The sequence below is a fragment of the Cibotium barometz genome, chromosome 33 (assembly GCF_041138505.1).
Source record: "Cibotium barometz isolate CiBa-2024 chromosome 33, ASM4113850v1, whole genome shotgun sequence".
In the NCBI taxonomy this organism is placed as follows: Eukaryota; Viridiplantae; Streptophyta; class Polypodiopsida; order Cyatheales; family Cibotiaceae; genus Cibotium; species Cibotium barometz.
The window spans coordinates 6806656-6834558 of record NC_141078.1 but is presented as its reverse complement, the minus strand read 5'-3'; the positions used below and the strand labels follow the sequence as shown (position 1 = coordinate 6834558).

Sequence of the window (27903 nt, the reverse complement as noted above, 5' to 3'; positions counted from 1 at the left end):
TCCAAATATCCCTGAATATGCATGCGAAGCTTGCCAATAAGGGGTGTGACCTTGAGTTTCTTGCCAACAAATGCACTTCCGGCCTCAATGTCCGGTCCCATGTCATCCACACTAATGCCCAATGCTGTAGCCATTTCCAATGATATGAAGTTGTCCGTGGCACAATCATCAAACATAAATAATGCGGGTTGATCTTTGAGCTGTCCCCATGCCTTGCATACCATCCTATCCAAAGCATCATGGGCTGTCCCCCCTTGTACATCGGGCACCATATGCACATTAACCTTGGTTTTCTTTGCATCCTCTTTGCCTGCTTTCTTTGGGCATTGCCGGACCATGTGATCTTTACTACCACAAGAAAAGCACTTACCGTCACGTATATATTGCACCCTTTGTTCCGGAGTAAGTCCATAGTTAGGCCTTTTGTTGGGACGCTTCTTCTCTGAGGTACTTTCAGCTTTTGGAGCTCCCTTAACTTCATTGGAGTCCCTTTTAGGTGGCTGTCCACCCTTATGCAGATTTGGGACAGCCTTGTCCTTCCCCTTTTGAGCATGTCCATCTCTATAATTTTGCTTCAGCTTTTGCTCCAATTGTTCGGTGGCCAAAGCAGCTGAAATGAGCTGTTGTAGAGTGTGGTTTGGGTACAACTCCAAGCCCGATTGATAAACCGGTTGGAGTCCCGATTCAAACTTTCTCTTGCGTTCCTCATCATTTACCTGCATAATAGGGGAAACTTCCAAGAGTGTTTTCCAAAACTTGGATACATAAGCATGAACTGACTCACCTTCATTCTGCTTAACCCAATCCCACTTCTTGCGGATGTTCTTCTTGGCATTAGGGGGTAAGAATTAGACATAGAATCTAGTTTTGAATTCAGCCCAAGTGTCCACGGGAGTGCCTGAGAGCTTTTCGGCAAGCCACCAATGAGCGGCCGTGCCCTTCAAGAACATGCTGGCATGCCTCACCTTGGACTTTTCTGAAAAATCCTCATCACTAAAAGCAATGTCAAATTGGGAAACAAATGACATAACCTTGGAAGCATCAAACTCACCATGATATGTCTCGAACTTGACGGATTTGTCCCCGGCTTTGAATTCCTTTTGCTTATGAACATGATGCTCATAATCCCCATGCGTCCTCTTGATTCCACGTTCATGTGGATCAGCCCTGGCATCCATAGATGCTCCTGCATACTTAGGTGGCATACGTGGACGTGAACCATGTGCTGTACCTGCATGCATGTGTGTAGCCCCACCACTTTCTCTTGCAGCATAAGCATGATCCGGAGAGAATGTGGAGATGGGAGCATGAAGAAATGGCTCTTCATGGGAGAGTTCAACAGGTAAAGTAGTAGTACGGGGATGTCGGTGCTCTCTAAGCCCATGAGAAACCTGCAATGATGAAGAATGAGGCTTGTAACGATCATCTCTAGAAGTAATGTTACCTTCATAGGCATGGCTATGCCTCCCATATAAGGTAGAATCACGTCGGGATGTAATGGAAGGCTCCTCTTTGTGGACAGCAGATTTCAGCTTTGGAGAGGCTATCCCAGGCATGTCCACCAATGGAGATCTCTTTATAACAAGCTCCCCATCCTGGCCCTGCAATACATCACCCTTTTCCACTAAGAATGAAAGAGCTAGCTCACGAGGTTTCAGCCCTGATCCACGAGCCAAAGCTTCAAAGTCTTGAAAGACGGTTGCCTCCTTTTTCTTTGCATCTAGCACTTGTTGAATGTGTGGGTCCTCACGTAGGCTGGCCAATTCCATCTCCCTGGCATGGAGAAGCTCTCGCATACGCTGAATTTCAGCATTGATGGCACTTGGCTCTTGCTCTTGCTCCTGCATTTTCTCCTTGCCACGGGACGGCTGTCCCAACCATACATGATCACGGGCATAAGGCATCCGTCCACTTGCTTGAGTTCCACTGGAGTGCCCCTTTGAATTTGGCACTTCCTTGCTACTTGCTTGGCTAGCCATAATAAGAGTAAAGTCACTAATGGAGAGTGGTCAGGAAGCCTTTGGATCGTCTCCCCATGTAGAAAAAGGAAGATCCGTGCTCTGATACCACTGAAACGAGACCCAAGCAGGGGTCACCCCTTCCTGGACTCACTTCTCCAGTTAGCACTTTAATATACACTCTTAAAAGACAATAGCACAAGACAAAGTAGCAATAAAAAGTAATTAACAACTCTGAGCATAGATAGATGACACCACACTGAGGCCGGAACGGCCGGCCCCCCCCCAAGGATTGTTATTATTACTTGGGAGAATTTGTTACAAGTACACGGGCCCAAGGCCAGATTTCCAATAAGCAATGCACGATGAAAAAAAAACAAAGTATCAAACCCAAACATGTTTGTTGATGCCGAGTCTGCAGTCACCAAGGGCTGCCCCGTCCATAGCACCTTCCAGAGTCACACTCTGCGTGCAATCCACCCGTCCCTGGCACTACGGATCACGCCGTGCCAGTCCTAGCGATGGGGCACCCTCACGGAGTTGACTCGGTGAATGGAAGAGGAGTCCAGACATAGGAGAGCAGGAGAATTCCTCATTCTTCGCGATGAAAATCTTCTGGAGCCACCGTACAGCCAGTAGGAAGAGTGAAACAACCTGGGCCACTTGTAGGAAATGCGTATGTCCTAAATCCACGCGGATAACCCCACTGGTTTGACCTGCTGTACCTGCTGTACGACCAGAATCAGCAAATAATGATGGTACTGTACCTGCTGTACCTGCTGTACCTGCTGTACGACCAGAATCAGCAAATAATGATGGTACTGTACCTGCTGTACCTGCTGTACGACCAGAATCAGCAAGTAATGATGGTACTGTACCTGCTGTACCTACTGTACGACCAGAATCAGCAAATAATGATGGTACTGTACCTGCTGTACGACCAGAATCAGCAAATAATGATGGTATTGTACCTGCTGTACCTGCTGTACGACCAAAATCAGCAAGTAATGATGGTACTGTACCTGCTGTACGACCAGAATCAGCAAATAATGATGGTACTGTACCTGCTGTACCTGCTGCTGTACCTGCTGTACCTGCTGTACCACCAGAATCAGCAAATAATGAGTGCTCCAGCCTGTTTTCTCTAAATCCCAGCAAGCAGTTGTGTGTTTTCTTCCTCCAAAATGCAAGAGAGAGGGCTGGAAGTGAGGCGCCTTCCTCCCATGCAAAGGATTGGGTGTGGTAGGTGGGGTAGGTGGCCAACCCCCACCCCACATGCTATAAAAGGGTGCCCAGGCCAAAAGAAGGTGCCCACACTTATAAAGTGTCCACCTACTTTTAATGAAGTATGAAACCTGTAAGTTATAAGACTTATAACTTAAAACTCTTATTAAAATAAGGATTTCCCACCTGTTCACACGCCACAAAACCTGTCAGAAGACAAGGCATTCCACGGCTCACGGGAGGGCGTCCCCGACCCCTGAGCTAGACACACATGTCAAGCATGCAAACGAAACCAGTTCACGCGAAAACATTTCCAAGGCAGGCAAACATGAGTGCACAATGCAACATTGTTAAAGGATAATCTCCGTTCATGTACTTGCACAATACTTGACATTTCCGGGCACAAACAGGCCCACCGGAAAGTCAATTCCAGGTACACACACAGTGTACAATCCACCCGTCCCTGGCACTACGGATCACGCCGTGCCAGTCCTAGCGGTGGTAATCCAGAAGCATACACCGTGTGCAATCCACCCGTCCCTGGCACTACGAATCACGCCGTGCCAGTCCTAGCGATGGAGCACCACTACGGAGTATGCTCATCCAGAGCCCAAAGCTCACACAAGAAGATAAGAGGACCATTAGATAGCTCAATGGTGACAGCCAGTTTATGAGAGAGTGGGACATTGGTATCTTTTTCACGTCCTCTCATTCGAGACCCTATTGGCAGCACAGGGCTCCTGATTGGTTGAGATCTCCACCTTTATTGGTGTGAAATCTCCATTTTGTAAAATTTTTTCATACTTAATAAAAGTCTCCTTTTTGGGAAAAAAAAAATCTGCCCTACCGCAGAAAACACGGCTAGTACTAAACCAAATCGTGAGGTAGCAGGCAAGCTCACCTCTCCCAACTACGACCGGCATCCACTAATCTCCCCCTAGCCTTGGCTAGGGCTCTTGCACAATCCATGGGCCCATGTCGAACTCCAGCATCCCATGCCACAAAAGCCTGTCCGAAGGCCTTTGACATGCCACCTTCATGCATAAAGGCCGAGAGCATGTAACTGATGCTGGTGAAGAGGGTGATACCATTCCCCTTATATCTCATGTACAAATTAAGAAAGTAATGAAAAAGAGTGTTTTTGCATACTTGATTTTTGTACGGGATCATGTTGAGAAAAATAATGTACATGTAAACACTCTTAGCAATGATAGGCTGAAATTCTTCCAAGAGTACAATGATTGTTTTGCTGTTGAGTTACCAAATGAGTTGCCACCCGTACAACCGGAAGATCATCGCATTGATCTTGTGCCGGGTAGCTCACCACCTAATAAGCCAGCCTATCGTGTAAGTGCATCCTTTTGTGCCAGGTAGCTCACCTTTTGCCGGGTAGCTCACTGATCTTGAGCCGGGTAGCTCACCTTTTGCCACTATTTGGGCTGATTTGATGGCTGGTCATGCACATGCCTCATATGTGATCAAAGAGGGTTATCTCATGAAAGATAATTGCCTATGTGTGGTGTCTAACATGACGCAAAAGGTTTTGGATGAGTGCCATGCTCCTCCATATGCTGGTCATGGAGGCATAATGCCTACTACGTACATGATTGAGCAGTATTTCTTTTGGCCAGGTATGCGGAAGGACATAGAGACACATGTACGTGCATATATCACCTGTCAAACGGTGAAATTTGATAGGCAAAAGGCACTAGGTTTGCTTCAGCCATTGCTTATTCCCACGCAACCATGGGAAAGTATTACAATGGATTTCAATATGGACTTACCACGGACCCAACAGAGTAATGATGCAATTTGGACAATTGTGGACAAAGCAAGCTCACTTCTTGCCAGTCAAAAAGACCATCAAAGCTGAGCATATGTTTAAAATATATCTTGCACAAGTGTTCAAGCATCATGGAATGCCGAAGTCCATTGTGGAGAGATCCCAGGACTACAAATCTCTTTTGGCGGGCCTTCTTTGATAACATGGACACCAAATTGGACTTCTCATCAACTTATCACCCGCAAACGCATGGGCAAAGTGAGGCTGCAAATTCAGCCGTGTTGGATCTCTTGAAATGTTATGTGACGGAGCAGAAGTCTTCTTGGGAGAAGTACTTACCGCTTGTGGAATTTGCATACAACAACACAGTGCATGCATCTACACGAAAGGCCCCGTTTAAGATTGTTTATGGTAAGGTGGTTTTGCCACCCATCCTTCGCACAAAGGATGAGATATTTGCAGCTGATGAGTATGTAAGAGACTTGGATATTGCTTTTGCTCAGGTGCGGACAGCCATTGCAAGGTCACAAGACAAGCATAAAAAGACTGCCGACAAGCATAGAAGGCAATTGGATGTTAAAGAGACTGATTGGGTATTGCTCAAATTTGAGAAAGCAAGACTTGCAAAGAGGCCTGGCAAAGAGGGTGCATATCCTAAGCTTGCAACCAGGTACTACGGGCCTTTTCGAGTGATCGAGAAGATCAATGAAGTAGCTTCCAGATTGGCATTACCTAGTCATTGGCACATACACAATGCTTTTCATGTGAGTCTCCTTCGTAAGTATGTAGGGCCGGAGCCCAATGAAACGGTCATTGAAGATCCACCAGAAGTGGATGAGCTTGAGGAGATCTTGCAGCCAGAGCAGATTGTGTATCACAAGGAACGCAAGCTTGCTGCTGCAGGCAAAGTTGTCAGGCGTTACCTTGTGAAGTTTAAGAACTATCTTCCCATTGATGCTAAATGGGTAGATGAAGAGTTCTTCAGAGATTGCCCGCATGTGCTTCAGACATATTTGGATGCTTTTCAATTGCACACAACTGTTTAGAAGCCGGGGGGGATGTCACCATTTGGCCACCCAATTGGTCCACCCGTGCTTTCTCATCATGTATGTACATTGGACTGGTGTCCATGGCAGTTGTTTATGCCGGGGATTGATGCCACTCATGTGATACTATGGACTTGGCTTTCCGTTGGGACTTTTGCCTCTGTGTACATGCCCGGAAATGCCTAGTGGATTGGTGTTCTATTGGGTCTGATACTTTGTGTACTTGCCTGGAGCACGTCTATTTTGGTATAGTCTCATGAACGGGGATTGTCTATACCAGTGCTACATTGCATAACATCTTTATGTGCTTGCATGCAATTGAAATTGCATGCTGTTTTCATGCTTGCTTAACCAATGTGTAGTTCTGGGTAAGGGGACGCCCGCCCGCGAACCGTGCGAGTGAAACTGTCTGCTTCTGCTGACATGGTTATGTGGCATGTGACAGGTGGTAAGTAATGGTCATAAACCTAGGCTTAGGAGTTAACACTAATTTATAAGTGAGTGTGTACACACTTCATTAAGTTTTGGGCGACCAAAACTCACTTATAAATTATGACCAGCCCAGTGTTCATACACACTGATGTCCGGAGGTGGACAAAACCCAATGTCCACCGCCTAGACCTTATCTCCTTTGTACAAAGGGAGTAACCAGCCATGTGTCTACTCTAGCTTGCTCCACACAGCACCTGCCTGCCACCTACACTGGACTACTCACCACCTCACTCCTCCTCTCTCTAGATTGGCGCCTCCTTCATGAGGGCATTTGGGCTGTATTTTCTGCACTCTCTCCTTCCCAACTCCATATCCAAGCTTGCTAAGGTGTTTCCCAAGCGTCCAAGAGTGTTTCCGGGTGCTAGATCTTATCCCCTTTGTACAAAGGGAGTAACCAGCCATGTGTCCACTCTAGCTTGCTCCACAGCACATGCCTGCCACCTACACTGGACAACTCACCACCTCACTCCTCCTCCTCTCTCTGGAGATTGGCGCCTCCTTCATGAGGGCATTTGGGCTATATTTTCTGCACTCTCTCCTTCCCAACTCCATATCCAAGCTTGCTAAGGTGTTTCCCAAGCTTCCAAGAGTGTTTCCGGGTGCTAATCACTCTCCTACACACTCCCAATGACTGAAATTCAACAAAACAGCTTTCTTTATTACTGTAATTTCTGGTCTTTTTGCTGAAAACCCTAATTTCAGCCCTCCTTTCTCAAGTTGAACCATAGGGGAAGCTTTCCCAGGGTTCCCTTCATCCTCTTGAAGACTTTTGTCGTGAAAAAATCGACAAATCAAAGATCTCATCACTCCAAGGACCTCCATCGCGCGAAGACTTCCGCTGTCATCAACTCTACTTGCAATTGGTAAGCTTTAATGCTTAAATATGGAAGCAAGTAGCAAGAGGGAGTAACCGGATTACAAGATCACATACCCTGTGTAGTGTTCTCTTGTCCTACGTGCTATCTTGCAGATTGTTGCTACCATGTGTTGGTGGAACAATAGAGAGCAGATGGTAAGGAACATGGGCACTTGAGAGGGTAGTGTGAGTTGCAAGTCTACATCGACAACCACTTGTTTGCAATATTGTATTCATATGCATTGGTATGGAACTCTAGTCAGAAATGCCCATGACACTATGTACTGGACTGTCCTTGTGTAACAATGTGATCAAAGGGAGCGCTATAACTGCAAAGTTTGCGATAAAGCCCCAAAAACATGGCCTAGAAACCCCCACAATTGTTTAAGGGTTGGAGGCGGTGGTAACTCACTAATTTTTTGTATCTTACTAGTATCCATGGAAATACCGTCTTTGGATACCATATAACCTAAAAGAGTACCTTTACTCACTCCAAACATGCACACTTATGTAGATTTAGAGATATACCCACCTCTGTACTCATATCAAACACTTGATTCAACTTTTTTAGCATATCCCTATAAATGCCACAAACACAAAAGTCATCTAAGAAGATCTCCATCCACTCCCAAGATCAATATACTTTATTTGAGGGAGAGGTTGGCCGTTCCGGCTCATTGTGTGTCTCTTGTCAATTCAGCGACTTCTTGTATTGAGCATGTGTCCATCAAATCTTAGTGTATTTAAGTGTATTGATTAGCATTGTGTTCAATAGCATTGTGTTCAACCAAGTTTCACGAGAAGTGTCTCTTCCCCTTATGATCATTTGATTCCCGCCCCGTACACGAGGCAAGTTCGTATCTAGCCCTTCGTAATTGTATCTAGCCCTTTGTGGCTGTCTTTCATTAACTAATAGAAGATCTTTTTCCTGGAAAAAAAATATATGGGAACCAAACTGAATCTCTTCTGCTCATCATCCACACATGGATAGGCAATGTGAAATTGCAAATTCAGCAATGCTTGATTAGTTGAAATCTTATGTCTCTGACCGCAAGTCAGAAAGGGAGAAGTATTTACCACTTGTTGAGTTCGCCTACAACAATACAGTGAATACTTCTATGGGTAAAGCACCATTTGAAATTGTTTATGGCGAAGTTGTTTTGCCTCCTATCCTATGCACCAAGGAGGAAATATTTGCAGCTGATGAGTATGTCGAGGATTTGGACATTGCCTTTTCACAAGTCGGGAAAGCCATATAGAGATCCTAAGAAAAGCATAAGAAAGCTGCAGATAAGCATCAGAAACAGTTGCAATTCAAGGAAGGTGATTGGATTTTATTAGAATTCCAAAAAGCTCGATAAGCATCGAAAACAATTGCAATTCAAGGAGGGTGATTGGGTTTTATTGAAATTCCAAAAAACTCGCCTCCATACAGAGAACCAGGTTCTCTGCGGATGGTGGACATCTTCTCTTGATTCTCTACAGGCTGGTTGTACTGTTTTCAGCATAATTCCGAGACATATCGAGGATTTCTTTGGTCGGAACAATTACGGGTTGTGCCTGGTTATTACTCTGCTCTCTGGCTACTAAGCGAATCAACCAAAGTGCTATCCTGAACTGTTTTGGGCCCGCTCGGGACTGTTGGAAAGCAAGCAGGCTATTTTTCAATCAAGAAGACAGAAAGGATGTTGTTCCGGGTGAGCCTAGACTCTAGTGAACTCTTGTATGATCTGGTGGAACCTTCGGGTGGCCAGGAAGCTTGAAACGTAGCTGCTTGTGCGAATGGCAGTGTGGAGAGCACTAACCTAGAGGGTGTGATTACGTACTAGCACTCGGGTGGGCCAGACAGTTACCCCGAGGTGATCAAGAGACCAGTTAGTGACTGCTTTGCCCTGGGTTGGTGACCGAGGGCTTGTTCACTGATTTGGATAAATCTGGTGCTGGCGGAGGGGAGTGATCTCCCCGACACCTACATCTTGTACAAGATAATACTCTATTGGTAATAAAGATACCCTGAGGGAGAAGGGGGGGGGGGGGGGGGCAACTTCAGCCCCTAGTGTAGTGTCATGTGCAAGATTATCTTTTGGTGTTTTCAGGATGTATATGTTTATGATGTTTGTGAAGGATGTATCGGAATATGCTCATGATGTGATGAATGTTGAATGTATGTTGTGTTTTGGCAGCTAGTTTCTGTATTCATGCGCCCACTTGTATGAATAACAGAGCGGTCGCGCATGGTTCTCGGGAGAAGGCTATCTCATACAGGAGGGGGGAGGGGTGGGGGGGTGAGGGGGGAACAACCACACAGGTGTGGTGAGAGACCTGAAGGCCCACCCCTCCCCCATCCTCCTCATAAGCCCTGACCACTCCAGCCTCTGTGGCCCAAGCGATAGTGCCCCATGTAATAATCTGGGTCGATGACCTGTCCATAAAGAAAATGCAGAGAATCCGCTGCCAAATCTGTTGAGCCTTCGGGCAATCCCAAAGGCAATGTCTCTGAGACTCCTAGGAGTGGCCACATAGCGGGCAAGGTACTGGCTGACCTCCAACTGCCAGCCATGTAACGACCGCCAAACTCCTATGTGCCATCAACCAACGAAAGAGGGTGATCTTTCTAGGCCGAAAGCTGTCCGAGAGTCTCTTCCAAAAATCGGAAAGGAAACGCTGTGAGAGGCCCTGAGACTGCCAATGTGCCAGTGTGCCATCTATCTCAGGCATCTAGATCCTACGGCCTAGCTACGCTGTATATGCAAAGAAGGGGGCATCCAGAGTCTCCTCCTGATCCATTAGATCATGCCAAGTCCACTCTCTCGGGTCCCAATGAAGGCGCATGAGAGGTCGGCACTCCCAGATCCATAGCCGCGATAATCTCTCCCTGGCCACCTTGGCCATTGCTGGATCTATGTGACATTCCCGTGCTTGAAAACCAATCAGCCACACCCTTTGCAAGATGCAATCACTAAAATTCTCAAAAGGAAACTCAAATCTCTCTAGTCTGCCATGGGATCCAATAGAAAAAGTGAGCAGATCACTATCCTCATCTGCTCCATGGACCGCCACTAGGATATTGTGTCTAGTAAACACGCCTAGCCACACTGGGGGGGTTGGGTCTAGGGGAGTCAGCCACTCCTGAGGGATAGCTGAGTCGATGTCAATGCAAAGCCTATTTCTACCCCAGATCCTTGTCATGCCTCTCTCCCGCACCTTTGGGGATAACTGCCTGTAGGATCCAATCTCCAAGAGACCTAGCTCGTCCCATGCTCAAGGCGCCCCAAGAAACATGCGGTCGGGCCCCTAGCATGTGGCCGCTGGGTAATCGGATCAAGGGGGGGTTCCAAACCAAAGCCTAACATAGCCACTCCTCCGAGGCAACTCGAGCTATCTGTCTGAGGGTAGGCCTATGGTTACATGAAGTAGACTGGCTGCAAATCTATCCTGAAAAGCCACACTAAAACCACGGGCTCGCATCTCTGTGAAGATTCATCTAGTACTCTACGGCCAAGGGCCCCCAAGACTCGGAGTGTGGGCTGAAATCCGAGCCAATAGGAAATCCTTCCAGGGCTCACCACCGGGAAGGAGGCCTCTCACAATCAGCTTGCCCAGCAGGGCACGGCTCTGAATAGCCGGGTCGATGAGGCCTAGACCCCTCGTGCGACGTGGTTGAATAATCACTCTCCATACCACCTTGGCCTTGGCTGGCCTTGGCTGGCCTCCCATTACTTCCGGCCCATAAGAAATTCCGAATCAATTGTTGTGCCTGGCCAATACATGTCCGAGAAAAGGTCCAGCACGAAGTCAGGTACCACATGGTGGCAAGAAGTACCTAGTTTGCCACCACCACCCTGCCTGCTAGGGAGAGCCTCACCAAGCTCCAATATAGAAGCTTCTTCCGAAGACTCAGAAGAAGCGGGGTGAGCTACTACTCAGGAGAGATATCAATGCCAACCTGGCAACCGAGATATCGAATTGGAGTGCCCCTCAAGATCCACGGGAAATCCTCAACTGGTCGCCAAGTCCGGGCGGATGCTGAGCCTATCCAAAAACCACATGATTTGTGCCAGTTGATCTATGCTCGTGATGCACGGCAAAAAACCTCGATCGCCTCTGCAAATCTTTGTAGATTCCCCACATCTCCTGCAAGGAAAGCTGCTATGTCGTCTGCAAACTCTGAGTCCAGCAGCTTCTCCTACGTGCGAAGAGGATGACGCAATCCCTGAAGCCTGGTCTCCTGGGCGGAGAGAAAACTACTCATGGCCTTGGCGACGAATAGAAAGAGGTAAGGTGCCAAAGGACAGCCCTATCGAACCGAGCAAGAGAGCAGGAATCTGTCGCCACAAGCTCCCTCAATGAGAACCTGGCTGTGTGAGGCTGAGCAAAGTCTTGAGACTCCACGAATCCACTCAATGGAGAATCGCATCCGGCTCATAGTGCTCTCCACAAAGCTCCAATCCACACTATCGTAGGCTTTCTCAAAGTCTAGAAGTAGCACAATGAGGTCCTGTTGCTGCATCCTAGCCAAAGTTGTCGCCTCCCAAAAGGTGATGTTGTCCAGAATGCTCCAAACCCTCCTTGGGAATCAAGTGAATCAAGCCCTCTCAGAGCCATGCAACGTGCAAATACCGTCTCTCCTCCTGTGGGCTCTAGCTATCTCAAAGAAATCCCTTGTGACTCTGTCTCCTGCCTAAGTCCAGAAAGAGGCCCTGGCATGATACATGTACTCCACCCTCCTCTCCTCTATGGATCTGATCTCCATGCGAGCAACAGCAAGCTGACTCTCGATCCACTCGCTATCCAAGGACCTCTCCTGAAGCCGCTATAAAGAGGCAAGACGACTCCTTAAACTCCTCTCATGCTCCCGAAAACCCTCTAATTGGCTCTGGGCTGCCTCCTGCGCGAAACTCTTGATCTCCCCTAAGCTCTCATCGAATGTTCATGCGGCAAAGCCTGAAAGAAAATCCAATCCCGCCCATATATGCTCTATCTTGCTGCATATCTCGGGTCCTGAATGAGGCTATCCGGAATCCTCGAGCTCACATGCCTGTCATGCCTCCAGGGGTCCTCTAAGGACAAAATAACCAAGGCGTGATCAGAAAAGGAAGTAATTGCCAAAATACCAATCATATTCCCTCGGTTGCAAGCCCACTCATCAATATAACACCTATGAAGTCTAGAGAGGTTGGAGCCGGTGCTCATCCTATTCGATCTCGAGAAGCAAAGGCTCCCAGGGCTACGCCCAAACTCTCGAAGATGCCAAGGATCCTGTCCCCTAACTGCAAGAATTATCTCCTCCCAAGGTGAGGTACTCCGCTCCTAAAACTGTGGCCGTGCCACCTCCTAGCCTATCCTCTGCTACCTCAATCATGTTAAAGTCACCGCCCAAGCACCAAAAGTCAGCCCGAGGGAGGGCCTACTGTACTGAGCTCCGAAAGAGGGCTTTACCTGCTGCAGTGTTTGGAGCATAGATGTTGAGGATGTTGGTCATGTCCACACCCAGCTAGTTCAAGTGTGAACCCAGCTTACTCACGGGCACTTTTTCCATGTGACTGGACACAGATTTTTTCCCCGTGTGAACACACTTATGTGTGTTGGGCACTTAGCCCTAGGCTTTTAGTACTCACTTGTACTTTCATTTTCATATCATTATTGAGTACATCTTTTCTAACACTCACGTTTCTCTGTGCTTGAGGTTGTGTGTGTGTGTGTGTGTGTGTGTGTGTGTGTGCAGGCTAGCTACCCTCCTACCCAACATTGGTATCAAAGCCTGGTTAGGGTTAGGGTTTGCCCTCTGTTGCCCTTCAGCCTTGAGCTTCAGCCTATTGCATACTTTATACACGCCACACTCTCTCTCTAGATCTGCAAGTACTCATTTTGCTACACTACTGTACTTTTGCACGTTACTGTACGATGCTCATGACCCGCTGCTGCTGTGCAACACCGCCTGCACCGTACACTGCTGCTGTGCGCCGCCGCCACCGCCACCGCCACCATGAGCCGTAGCCGCCTTCAAATCCGCCGTTGTTTGCCGCCTGTCAGGTCCGCGCCACCATCAACTGTACATCAGTCGCCTGCGCTGGATCTCACATATCTGTGTCGCTTGCCCACCATCGCCGCCTTCGACTTCACCCTCAGATCTGCGCCGACTGTACCCGTCGCCGCCTACTGTGCAGCCCGTACACTACGCCGACCATTTCACCTAGTTGGCTGCACCCCGTACCGCCGCCTCAGATCTGCACGCTCTTGCCTCAGATCTGTCAAATCTGCACGCCCCTGCCTCAAATCTACCTGCCTATTGCACTTGCTGCTCAACTACAACTCCAACATTGCAAGGTTTGAGGGATTTGCAAATTTTTGACCTGAAATTGCACATTTTGCTTGTTGAAATTGGGGGCTTTTCACCATTGAGCCTGCAATTGCAACATTGGCACACATTGGCATTGATTTCAATAGATTTGGTGCATAATTGCACTAGAAATTTGGGGATTTTGTAGAAATTGGCATTATTTTGCAGAAATTGGCACTATTTTGCAAAAAATGGTACTATTTGCAGGCATTTGGGTGTTACAGGCACATTTACTTGGCATTGGGGCATTTCCCCCAATTTTTTCGGACATTACAGTATTTGGTACAGGTGACAATTGCTTTAGCAAATTTACAGGTGCAGATCGGGTTCAGATTTGGTCTAATTGACAGCCTAAAAATTAGGGCTTTTCTACATTGAGCCCATTTTTGTAGCATTCGACCCATTTACCTTTGATTTTGCCAGTATTTGAGCACTTGCAACTCTTACAAGTGTCAGCTGATTGTGTTTTTCATGGCACATGTATACATTTGTGGTTTGTTGCAGTATATGTATGCCATTGTGAACACTTTGACAGATTTGCATCATCGTGCACTACACTTGCAGATTTGGGACATGCATATGTATTTCTCGTGGTGAAGGAGTTCCCTTTCAGTCCATTGATTATCCTGCTATTTATCTCCCGCATTCTTACGGTTTTGCTGGGCATTGCCTACTCGTTGGTGACTTGTGACAGATTTGCTACGTTATCATGGCCAACAGTAATAATGACCTCTTTGGAATGCTATCTCAAGAGGACAAGCTCAATGGGGATAACTACCCTATGTGGGCTTATATGATGCGTCATGTATTGGTTGCCAAGAATGTATGGCTATATGTGGATGGCACTGAGGAGCGTCCTCTTACACCTGCTCCAGCGGAAGGTGAAGTGATTCCCGCTCACCCTCCTGCAGGTCCACCTCCTCGTCTTCCTCCTATTCAGCAGCAGCGTACTTGGGATGATAGGGATGCTCAGGCCCATGCATTGATTGCTCTCTCATGCTGCAGGCATATCATTCTGCACATTCGTTCAGGCACCACTGCAAAGGGTGCTTGGGATACCTCGGCGGCATTGTATTCAGGTCACAATGAGGCTCATGTAGCTTACCTTCGGGGCAAGCTTAAGACTGACCGCATGCTTGAAGGTGACTCTATCGATCAGTACCTTACGCATGTGAAAGACCTACGAGAGCAGCTCATTAAGATTGATGAGGTCTTGACACATGGCTATCTTGTTCAAACAGTTCTGCGTAATTTGCTCGACTCTTCTCAGACAATTGGCACCAATTTGCGGTTGTTGGCGGGCAATGCACCTAATGCGGTCACTTTTGACAACCTTGTGACTCTCTTGCTCAGTGAAGAGCAATCTCTTTCCAACAGGAATAACATGATGTCTGCTGAGTCAGCAATGGCTACTCCCTTTCATGGAAATAGATCTGGGCCTAAACCTAGCCCATTAGATCCTCCCAAGACAGAGGACAAGCCTGAAAAGAAAAAGCGTTGTAACTATTGCAGGAAAATAGGGCACACCACAGAGGAATGCAGGAAGCGTATTGAGAGTTTTAAAAATAAAGAAGCTGGCATCTTCTTCCACAGGTGCAGATCAGGCCAAGTTCGCTACACATCACTTGCAGAGATGTCTTGTGATGCCGTTGCTTTTGATGACTATGCTCTATAGTCTGTACTCCTTGGTATGCATTGTTTGGCAGACGCATTTCAGGGGGGGATTTTACTTGCCCACATGCAGTTGGTGATGCCTCATGGTCACTTATGCTTGTTGACCCTTATGCTTGTCTATGCTAGACGCTTTCTCTTATGTGATGTCTATTGGAGATGCCTTTTATGCTGTTTTCCCTTGCAGCGGGACTGTTTCTACAGTGTTGACATTGTAACTTTCTCACATGTGATGTTTACTGGGAGCGCCTTTTACACACTTGGCCAGTGTTGGCTTGCTCTCGTGGTTTTGACATGTCACATGTATATTATTCATTGTGGGATAAGGCATCTTTACACTTGCCATACATGCCCCTGATCATGGCATCGCTGAGAGTTTACCTATCCTCACATAGCATTGGCCAATGCCCGCCTTGAGCCCCCACTTTTTCTCCCCATTTTCAGCTTTTCCATTGCTGAATTTTTACTTTTATCAGCCCTACCATTGCTGATTTTTCCTCATCGATCCTCCATTGATGAGTTTCCCTCTTGCAGCTTACATTGCATGTCTCACAAGCATGACTTCTAGATCCTGTTGCCTTTACAAATGCGTATATCTACTACCTCTTCTTATGCTTATCATTGGTGCAGTTACAGAGCATTGATGTGGATTACATGCAGTTCAGCTTGGCATTTGGATGCTTGCCTTCAAAAGGGGTATTATGCGATGCCTCTTGATTTGATGAAGTTGATGTCCACATGATCTTTGCCATGCATTTCAGGTGATGCATTTATGTACTACTGTGCTCTAGCATTAGCACTATGACATTGGGGATTCTCCTTTTCCTCGTCATATAGTGCTTGCTTTTCCCATTGGCACTGCAGTTCACTCTTACTGTGGGGCATAGTGCAGGGCAGCATTCACTACTTTATCACCCTGCTGCTACTCGTTCACACCATTCACTTGAGGGGGGTTTGTTGGTCATGTCCACTCCTGGCTAGCTCAGGTGTGAACCCAGCTTACTCACAGGTACTTTTTCCCTGTGACTGGACACAGGTTTTTTCCCGTGTGAACACACTTATGTGTGTTGGGCACTTAGCCCTAGGCTTTTTAGTACTCACTTGTACTTTCATTTTCATATCATTATTGAGTACATCTTTTCCAGCACTCACGTTTCTCTGTGCTTGAGGTTGTGTGTATGTGTGTGCATGCTAGCTGCCCTCCTACCCAACAGAGGAAACCAACGCTATCCTCTCCAATAGTAATGGTAATCCACTGTGCCCGCCCCAAGACAATGACTCCTGAGCCAGTCAATGCCGGCAACAGCTGCTCAGTGAGAGAAACACACCCCTCCTTGCGTCCCTGAGGGGCTAAAGGATGGGGAACAAAAAGTATGAATCTTGCATAGAAGAAACTTCCCACATCTGCGGGTGCGCCCCTCTAAGAGATGATGCTCCTGGAGGAAAAGAATGTCTATGGGTTTTCTCCCCGCTATGGCCCTCTCTGAAGCTCACCTCGTAGGACACCTCGTCTCTGAAAGCACCCAGGCCCCCCTAAACCTTGAATGTTCCATGAAAAAATCCGCATATCAATCTCGGTGTGATGAGGCACTAGTGGAACTACCCTCCACTCGAAGAGTCTTGGGCGAGGGTTTAGACGGGGAATAATCACAATCGGGGCGAAGGCGCACTAGGTGGGCACTAATCATGTCCTCCATATCGCCACTTTGTACGAGCATGCGCATATGCATGCTCCGGACTCCATCAATCACAGTAGAGGTATCTGTAAGAGGGGAAGAGGTACCGCAACAGAAGTATGCAGAACACAAAGAGCAGCACCCCCAGACTAGAGACTACCATCTTCCTGTCCTGGCCTTGATGGGCTGAACCTCCAAGCTCCATCCTAGCTAGAGGCCAAAAAGGGGTGAGAATGCCTATGATGCGCAGATCGTGGAGATGGTGGGAGAGCTCAACTGCCTAACTCTAGATGGTAGCCAATTACTCAAGATCCCACTGTCCCTGAGGCTGCACTGAAGGGGAAAGAGAAGATCATCGCGGCATTATCTGGCATAGAGGGCTTGGAGTGGTGAAAAACCACACATACTCGAACAAGGGCTACTGTCTCCTGTCGGTCTCTTTCGTTGGCAGACACCGGAAGAAACTGTAGTCCAAAGACTGTCCCAGGATCCTAGGTGCCCCACCTAGGGACTTTGGCGGGATAGCCCTCACCAGGGAGACGGCGATGGTCATTTCTACTGCCTCAAAAAATCGGTGAATCAAGCGACGGACTGATCCTGCCGGCTGGTCAGGGGCTGCTGGGGGGTGACGAGAGTGCTCTAGGATAGAGGGGGGAGAGAGAGAGAGAGAGAGGGCTCGGATGATAAAGGCGGGGCAGAGTGCGCTGCGGCGGGGAAAGTCGGTGTCGAGACTGGGGGAGGAGAAGGGGCAAGAGGTGGAGGTGGGGGACGCGGCGGCGGCGGCGGCGGAGTGGCGGGGAGGCCGGGGAGGGGTGCTGCCATGAGGGGTCCATCGGAGAGGAACGAGGAGGGGAGGGACCCGCGAGAGCTCAAAGAGGTCGGCCGGCCTCTTAGAACACTGGGGGTCTGTGGGGCCGGGGGGGGGGGGGGGGGATCGGCCGCCATACTCATGGGGCCGGAAGGGCCCGCTCCGGGACTGGAGAGGGTGCGTCACCAACCGGAAAATGCTGAGATAAATGCTCGTACCAGTTCTATGACATGATCGAATCCTCCTGAGATCTGCCAGCCTAGCGCGCTCAATAGCGACTCTTGGCTCTTGTGGACTTCTAGCGGCCCGAGCACGATCCAACCGTCCGCCACTCACCGTCCATTGGGTCACCCGAAGTCAGGGCCTAGTGCTCTACTCCCTAAGGACCTGCCCCTCTCTCTACCCCCTGGTGAGGATCAGCACAAGGACCAGGGGGAGGAAACCCCAGAGGCGGTCTCCTGGACTGCCGCCAAGGGCAAGCTCTAGCTAAATGACCCATCTATTTCAAATGAAGCATTTGCCTAGAAGGCCAAAATACTCCACATGCTGCTGTATGGGGTCTCCTCAAAGGCTGGAATAGATATACAATGCGGTACAGACTCCGATGAGACCACACAGATGTAGCGAGATGGAATCCCAACTGTCCACACAAGGGTCGAGGCAACGGTGGGGGAGGGACTCCATCACTCTCCCAATGGCACCGGGAGAAGAGGAAGGTGCTCCTTCCCAAGGCCTGGGAAGCCTGAAATGCCAACCAATGGGTCAGACGCAGGATCGAAGCCGTGTTGCCACCGTGCAAAGAAGGCCTGGGCCGTACGCAGTGCAAGAGGACTCAGCTGCATGACTCGATCTGACGCCGATGGTGCGTCAAACTCCACCTGGTAGAACCCGCACCCTAGAGGGTGAATATCGGTGATCTTTGCAGGTTCGCCAATGAGGCGGGCCTGAAAAAGATACCGGAGTTGTCCGCACACAGGGCAACTACCAAAAATTTTACAGACGAGGGTGGAGGCCTCAAGTGAGACAACAGTCATGGCAAAAACCTGTAGATCCACTTCGTAGAAGGAAATGCAAGCCACGGCGGCTTCGGTCAGGGATAACGGAGTGGCTACCTTGGAGTCCTCCTGGGGTGAAGACCAGAATAAACCGAAGCTTGCCGATTAAAGCTGAAAACCCCAGAAGCCAGGAAGCATCAACCTGCACGGGAGGGGAGAGAGAAGAGGAGCAAGGAAACGAAGAGAGAAAGAAAAGAAAAGGGGGGAGAGGAGACAGGACACGAGGGGGAGGCACGGAGCAACGGAGAGAGGGAAGGGGCAGGCAGGCAGCAAAGAGGGGGAGGTGGGCAAGCGAGCGAGTAGAGGGCCAAAAGGGGGGGGGGGGAGGGACAACGCAGAGAGGGGGGCGGGCAGCGGAAAGGGGGGGGGAGGGGGGCTGTCACCAGCCTGGACATTTCCCAATATGAAAGGGGTCTGGTGGACTCCAGGATGTCTAAATATTTGGAAAGTACAAGCTTTGGGAATGGGGGATTATCCTAGGATACAAAGGACCACACTCCTAAAATTTAGGAGAGTTGCTATTTTTGGCCCGACTCCGATGGAAATTCTGTTCGCGTCATTACATCTGGAATTGAGCAGATACCAAGAGTTGGCAAAGTGCCTATGACAGAATGTCTACTAGTTGGGATATTTTTAGAGGTAAAGATTATGGAAGGACCCATCTCTGAGATTGGGACATGTGGCAAGAAAGTGAACCAAAGTGAGACAAGTGGCCTGACACTTGTTAGAAAATGGATCAAAGTGAGACAAGTGGCCTCACACTTGTCACTTCAGCTATTGTGTGGCTCTCCACTTGTCATTGTAGCCTTCTCTTGCCGTTTTAGCTCATGGGAGGCCCAAATCTATAAATTGGAGCCCTCTCTCTTCATTAATGGAGGCTCTCTTGTTACACACTAGCCTCTACCACCGTTACAGGCTGCCCTAATGATGGCTACTCTCTCTCTCTCTCTCTTGAAGGCTGCTGGCTGTTGGGGACTGTTTTGGAGGCTTCCATCGCGAAGAAATACTGAAGGCAAGGGTATTCAATCAATTATTATGATTTCTAGCCATTGTACTTGTTGTACCAGCATTTGTACTTGCTGTACCTGCTGTACCAGCCACCGTACCGGCTGTACCAGCCCTTGTACCTACTGTTCTGGCCATTGTACCTATTGTACCGGCTGAATGGAGAGCTGAACCTGTTGTACCAGCTCTATTGCATAAAGACCCGTGGTTTTTGGGGAAGAATCAATACCCACACGGAGGTATATGGATTATGTTGTTGGCTCGGCATTTCTACAGCCTATGTTCCGGCTCAGTTGCCTCGTGTTGGGTGTGTTATGGTATTTGTAAATGGATAATCCGGCATCTCCCGTGGGGAGAGTAAGGCCCTCAAAGCTTGTACATGATATTATTCTCCTTGGGTAATAAAATACTCCAAGGGCGAGGGTCGGCCCATTCCGGCCTCTATGTGGTGTCACATGTGCAAGATCCATTTTCAGCATTTGTGGATATTTTGTCCAGCTTTTATGTTTTATGCAAAGTGATGATGGATATGTGTTAAGGTTGTGGCCATGTTTAAATGTTTTAATATGCTTTGATGGTATCAACAAGTATGTCAAAGGCCCTAGTCCCCTGGGCACTCACCGCTGCGAGTTACAGGGGCAGCGAAAGGAGCGTAGCAAAAGGGGGAGCGGGCAGCAAAGCTACGAGAGGGGGGGGGTGCAGGCGACGCCAAGCACGGGGGGGGGGTCACAGGAGCATGCACGACGTTCGAGATGTGCACACTTTTTGGGCACAAGAGTCATGAATTCTTTCTTCTCACAAAAGTGCGGTAATGTTTTTTTTGGCAATGTTTTTGCTGAATCAAGTTTTTGAGGATATGCTTCGCCCATACATCTCCAAGAGACCATCAGATTGGGAGAACTACATCCCAATGGTCGAGTTTGCCTATAATAGTGCTATGCATGCAACTACTAGTTATAGTCTATTTATGCTAATGTACAAATACCAACCTAGATCTCGAGTAATAGTTGGACTTTAAGGGTATACATGTTGATGCAGCTAGAGATTCTTAGCAGATATGCGGGAAATGCTAGTCAATGCACAAGAGGCTATCAAAAGTGCACAAGATCGTGCATGATTTTATGCTAATAGGCAGCTTTCACGGAAGGAGTTTACCAAAGGAATGCTAGTTTATTTGAGAGTGCCCAAGAGTTCAAAGAGATTACATACTGGGAAGGTAGGGAAGTTATCCCCTAGCTATTGTGGACCTTATAGGATCTTGAAAATGATTGGTGAGGTTGCTTATAGACTAGATTTGCCTCCGAATGTGAAAGTTCATCAAGTCTTTCATGTCAATCAAATGAAAGAGATCCTAGGAGCGAAGGATAACCTTGTTACTTCTCAAAAACTTGTTTAGGTTGAGGACTTGTCCCATGTTCCACGTGAATCTGAGAAGGTGACAGATTTCACAGAAAGACAACTTCGGAACAAGTTGATCCCTAAATATAAGATTAAGTGGAAAGATGGTGCACAGGACTCAACTGAATGGGAGCTAGTTTGAGTAAGTGTTTCCCTAATTTCATTTAACAATAAATGTTTAGAGAGGGGGAAAATGTTATGTATCTAGACACTAATCTACGGATTAGGAATCTAATCCAATGGGGTTAGGGGCCCCCAGGATCAAGGTTGTTAGAGGCGTCATAGGCGTTTGGTACGAGGCGGGTATGGTACGCGCCTCAAAAGACTCGTATTTTTTAGAGACGTTAGAGGCGTGCGTCTGTTTTATATATATATATATATATAGTGATAGATAGATATAATATATATAGTGCAAGTTGAGAGAGAGAGAGAGAGAGGCTAGAGTGTGTATGTATAAGCCTTAAGGGAGGGAGAGAGAGGGTGTGTATGAGAGGGAGACAGAGTGTGTGTGTGAAAGAAAGAAAGCTGTATTAAATGTCTACAAAAGGCCAAAATGACCTATGAGACCAAAATAGTCCATCATCATCATCTGGATACATCATCAAGATTCAAGGGTACAAAGTAAAATGAAATGAACTGAAATGAACCGGTAGAGTATAGAGAGAGCTCCAAAAGTGGGTATAGAAAACATCATCATCCTAGTGTGTGAAGTTTGAACTTTGAACTTTGGGTCTTGAGAAAGGCTTAAGGGAGGGAGGGAGAGAATGATCGTATGAGGTAGTTCCCTACAAGAGCGGCTAGCTATGGAGGAGACTACCCTACCCTCACCAGTGCGTTTCCTCTTTTGAAAGTTCCGAGCTGTACTGCAACCTGCTGGCTGGTTCTTTACATAACTAATAGGATCTATTTCCCCAGAAAAACTTTAAAAAAAAGGATCTATTTCCCCGGAAAAAAAGATGTGTATGGCCAAGAGGTCTCCCTCAGCTACGTCACGTGGAAAGGTAGGTCAACGGCAATGGAGCATGTCGTGGATCTAGAGCTTATGGCAGGATCGTGGCCGATGTCCGGGGGCGCCGCACATGCCGGAATGGGGAGGCCCAGTCCGGGTAACTCCAATTGAGCGAGGTGGATTCGCAGCAACCCAAGGTGGATTTCGATTCTCATCAAGTGCACATCTTGAAATTAGGAGCCTCTAGAATCAATTAAGGACATGAAGAAGATCATGACACAACAAAAATGAGATACAATCATGCCTATAGCACAACAGTTGCAGCTTCAAAGTTCCTTCTTCATCTTAAAATATGGAAGATCTTAAGGATATCTTAGGGATATTATACTTATAACATTCAAGAGGAAATAAAATCTCTTCTTTGTTTTGAATAAAATGTCTTCTATGCTATCAGGATCATTCTGCTAACTGTAGCACCTTGTTAGCTTTTCTCACAACACCGTAGAGCTTATCCACCAAGCTTAAGATGGAAAGAAGGCAAACAACAAAGAGCCGGAGTGCACCACCTTTTTCTTGCTCCTTTTGTGTCCTTGCTTCCAATAAATCTAACCCGGTCACCTGTACCATAAAGGTTAAAAATAAAAATAAAAAGTTTAATCAGTGTCATGACATCCCCACTCAAGTCATCAGCACCCAAGAGTGACTGCAGGATCATGCATTAAGATATGTCACGCTACTAGAGAAATCTTCACAGATAAACCAATGAATTGAGTTTCTATCCCTTCGCCAGAAATGAAGGGCAGACTCAGCCATGATAAAGGCTAGCACGTGCGCTCACCCCCCCCCCCACACCACACACACACACACACACACACACAAACAAACAAAAAACACACGGTAGCTGGTTCAGTAATTGCATCAGTATCATAACCCATCATGCATGATCATGCTTCCTCTTCTCAAACTACAGCTTCTTTCATTACTACTGGAAGAAAAATACTTCATGCAAACCTCACACACCTATTTTAACACCATCTGAGTGAGGCTCCTCTTCTGAATCTTCTTCATCGTCTTGCTCCTCTGACTTACCCACATGCAATGCTCCTTTAGCTCCAGCAGCTCTGTCTTTGAGCCCCTACCAACATAAACAAAAAAACGTCTCTAAATTGTACCTTTCTTCAAGCATCCAACAATGCAATCAAACCTTAAATGCAACATAAGGGCAATATATCAATCTAAAACTCAGATTTTCTTCAGTATCACTGCAAAAGCTAATGCTGAAACTTCCATAAATGGGATAGCTTCACACCACAATCTGTCCCAACGTTTGCACAGGAGTTTTCGCTGGCGGTGTTGGCTTTTTACTGGATGGCTCCACTTCATCATTTCCGGCCTCATCATCACCGGTGCTAAAAGTCCAAATCTCTCCTTCATCTGGTGTGCTGAGACCACTTTCTTCTCCAGAGTCGGACAGTGCATCATGAGTATCTTGCTTACAATGCTGCACAACCAAACATTTAATGTAACACTTGCTCATGTTTCAACACGGATGCAAAGGCATTTTATTCCTCCTTACAATTCTGCCAAACCAAGTGGTAACTCAAAAAGATGACCATTTTTCCAAACCTGGGTAGCTAGGAGGTCACTGTCAAGAACCAATAATGATGTTTGGAGGTGTTGTGCAAGTGCCCTCACTAGCTTCTCCTGATAAATTTCTGTGCCTGCAGATGTCAAGTGGTGATGCCTATCATAAGACGATGATCAGGAAACTTGAAGTTATTGAAGAATCCATTATTCAACTCAAATTAGTGATAAACTCCTATCACAATTATTGGCGGTGCCCCTATTCAACACCTCAAATCAGCCCCCTCCAAACAAAATTTAAAGACCTAAAACTGTTTACAGTGGTATGCAACAAATTTGTGAGCAACCTTGTCTATTTAGTGACCATGAGACCATCAGTGGGAGTTGAACAGGGGATTGAAGAAAACAACCCTGTGCTAAGCATAAGTGGCAGGCCTAATTAGAGGGAAAATCTTCCCTCTAGCCCCAGTCAGCTTCTGTCAGCTGCCCTAGGGCAGAAAAAATACCTTCTTTTTTTTACTTTTTAAAGAGCCCGGGCCCTATTGATTGAGTGGCAGGCTGCACATCCCTGGGCCAAAATTAGGCACCGTTTTGGCTGTTCCAAGCTGGCTGGAAATTGTATGCTGTTTCCAGTTAGAGCAACCACGACCACAGGGGCACCCTCATTGCAAAATCAAAACGACTAGCTGCCTCTAGTCGCTGACAGATGACTTGCAATACACCCCACAATTCTGAGACCCAACAAACAAGGCCTCCTGTCAGAAGCACTCGTAGACATCGTGATCAGAGTGAGATACACCCGACCAGCCAGAGCACCCTTTTTTATCTTAGAGGATCAACATAAGCAATAGTTTGATAATTATGTAACCCTGTCAGTCTCGAAATAAGATATCTCTTGACTCCATGAGAGATTAGTAGGATTCTAGTTTTTCTTTTCTTCTTTACTTTCTATGTGTTTGAAGATGCCTTATGCATCTTTCACCACAATTCTACTAGACATTATGCATTATTTTTATCTCATGGGCCCAGTTTGACCCCCTGCAAATGTTATTAAAATTTTATTTCCTTCTTTCTTTCCACATTACCACAGGCCAGTGCATCTTAAACCCATTTTGACCCCCCACAAATGTTAATAAAACTTCTTTCTTTCTTTCCGTGGCTTCCCCACACTCCCCCGGGCCAGTACATCTTAAACCTATCCTGTCCATTCCCACCCACTCTCTCTCAAAATCCTCTTTGAAATCATAGCTTGCAACATTAAGTGAGTTTTCCTTCTGTCTTTCTTTCCTTGGCTTCCCCACACTCGCATGGGCCAGTACATCTTAAACCTATTCTGTCCATTCCCACTGACACTCTCTCAAAATCCTCTTTTAAATCATAGCTTGCAACATTAAGTGAGCTTTCTCTAGTTAAACCTAACCCTAGTTATGTCCCTTATATGACACATGCATCTGGGTGGTACGGACTGATGCATTTGACGTCACACCAAACCTGTCATGAGTACTATATCTTCAACAAATTATTAGATCAAGACGAAAAGAGTCCAAAGCTGGGACAGACTCGGTCAGAATTCAGATGTACATTAAGTGCCCAGGTGTAGTCAAAGAGAAGCAGAAAACCTACTACCTTGCACTACTGTTAAAACACCCCAATCTTTGAAACCATGCAGTACTTTGTGCAGTCAAAAACCTTATCTGAAAGTAGCAATTCATACCTGGCGGTCCAGTAAGAAGAATAAGGCGACTTGAAGTTCGCAATGATTTTCCAAACTTTGTTTGCTTATGATGCCATAGCTGAGCTGCTCCAGACTCAATAAGTAAACATTTTGTATGCTCACTGTGAAGAACACCACACCAAATGTTAGTCTATCCATCACTACCAGCTTGCTCACTACAAAACACCAAATGTTAGTCTATCTACCCTCTTTCTCGCTACAAAGACCTATCCAGCACTCTTTCCATGCTTGGAGATTTTCTGGTGCTCAACTACAAGCACAATGTATACAAACAAGCTCTTTTCTCACAGTAAAACCTCCATGAGTGAATACTTTGTCCCAAAAAAAAAAGTGACGAGCTGCAACCAAGCATGCCAACATGTTGTATTACAAAGAAGAATCCATGTACACGAGATACTTTGTCACAGAAGGAACTAGATTCTATGCACAAAAGGAAGAAAGATATATTAACATCCCCAAAAGACCATGAGGATCTATGAGACCAATAAGTGATACAGCAGCTCCATGATAATGCTAATCCATGGAAAAAGAAACTGGAATGGAAAAAAAAAAAAAGACTGGCTACCAGCACTAAATATCTGTAGCAAAACGAGTAGCCATGTGTCTATTACAACGTTCCAGTATATACATATAGATTGTGAATCATACATACCTCTGCGAGCAGCAAGGGGGGCTTGGCTGTGATGGTGCCCACCACCTCATCAAGTGAGGATGCCATCCTCATCCAAGAACGAGCAGAAAGCTGCAAATAAGACCCCTCTCTACGGTGGGGCATCTCCATGATTTTATTAACGTTTTAAAAAGACCCAAAGGGTCGATGAGAGACCAAACAGTAGTACAATATGTCCATGAAAATACTGATCTATGGGAAAACTGAAAACTGAAAAAGTAAACTGGCTGCCTATACCAAGAACAGTAGTGTTGGTGTAGAAATGCTTGATACAAGGCCTCATCTCAAGCATTGTAAGTCGTTTGGCCCCGTAAATAAAGCTGAAGTGATAGAAGGGGCCCATGCCTTTAGTTGTGGGTTCTTGTGCCAGGACTACCCACATTTGATTGGCTAGTACCAATGGTGGTCCGGAATTCTTTGGTGCGGAAGTGGATGGTTCCCACATCTCATGGTACTACAAGAGATTGGGCGACTTGGTTGCTTGTTGCAACTTCCATGGTGAGGTTTCTGTTGTGTTGGTTGTACTGAAGGAGGAAGAGGTCAATAGAGAAGGTAAGGAGCTACATTATTGAAGAGCTGAGAGGTGCTGGCAAATTTGAGGGGGATCCAGGTGATGCGTGGGGCACATGCGGTGGGTGAAGGTTGGAAGCGTATACGGGCGCTTATATGCATGGAAGCGGGGATGGATACGCATGCGGGTGAGTTTAAAGGGGTGGTGGTGTTGGCTCACAGCAACCTAATGTTAGGGCTTGTGGGACAATGGAAGCTCACACCCGCACACAAAGGAAGCAAATCGATTGAGAGAGAGAGAAAGAAAGAAAGAAGAAAGAAAGCTGTATTAACGTCTACTAGAGGCCGAACTCGACCTATGAGACAAATCAATGTACAACTGTCAATGTCTTCTGGATGTCCAGAAAAAAAAAGGACAAAATGAACATGAAATAAAGTATGAAAGTACTGAGCTAGTGGGGGGGTGTGATGGATGGAGCACTACGGCTAGAGGCTCAGTATGCAACCTATATGCGTAGGGTATACAAGAATGCAATGGAGATCTGTCTAGCTCCAACCGGTACCATAATGGGAGTGTAATATGTGATACATAGGCGATGGCGAGGCAAAAATACCTCAGAGAATGATCTCCGGGTGTGAGTGTAAGTGAGCTAGCCGCACCTGGATATGGTGCTAATGTCGAGCCCGTATCTCTATGATCTCCCTCTGAAGTAGTCTGGGAGTCTGGTAGCCTGGTTGCTCTCGGTCTCCGTCTGGCTCGACGGTGACCGACAGAGGGAGAAGTGCTTGCAAGTATATTTACACATAATATGATAAGTGACAAGTACAAGTGATAATAATTAACGTAGCCTGGGATTCATTTCACACCAGATGTCCAAAAGGGAAAACCCGAGGACAAAAGTGCCCCTGGGGCCTGGAGTTAAGTGCCTATTCACATGCTCCTACATATAAGCATATGTCCTCAAATCCCCCATGTAGTAGTAATGTGAATCTGTACAAGGATGCACATCACTCTTTGTGGGAGAGTAAGCCTAAAGCATTGCGGAAGAAAGCTTCAAACTTCTCTCGAGGCAATGCCTTCGTAAACAGATCTACAACGTTATCTTGTGTAGAGCAATAGGTATAAGTGATCTCCCCTGCATA

General features: G+C 46.9%; 1 protein-coding gene across 3 annotated transcripts in view; it reads right to left on the bottom strand.

Annotated features, from left to right (window-relative positions):
- Positions 1-27903, bottom strand: part of LOC147619241 (uncharacterized) — a 119073-nt gene that overhangs the window by 72391 nt on the left and 18779 nt on the right. For all 3 annotated transcript variants that reach the window (XM_086772887.1, XM_086772886.1, XM_086772888.1), the window contains exons 2-6: positions 25560-25681; positions 23888-23982; positions 23571-23762; positions 23282-23396; positions 22828-22879 (exon numbers count right to left, since the gene is read on the bottom strand). In XM_086772887.1, coding sequence (XP_086629013.1) covers positions 22828-22879; positions 23282-23396; positions 23571-23762; positions 23888-23982; positions 25560-25681 — 576 coding nt within the window. The remainder of the gene's footprint in view (positions 1-22827; positions 22880-23281; positions 23397-23570; positions 23763-23887; positions 23983-25559; positions 25682-27903) is intronic.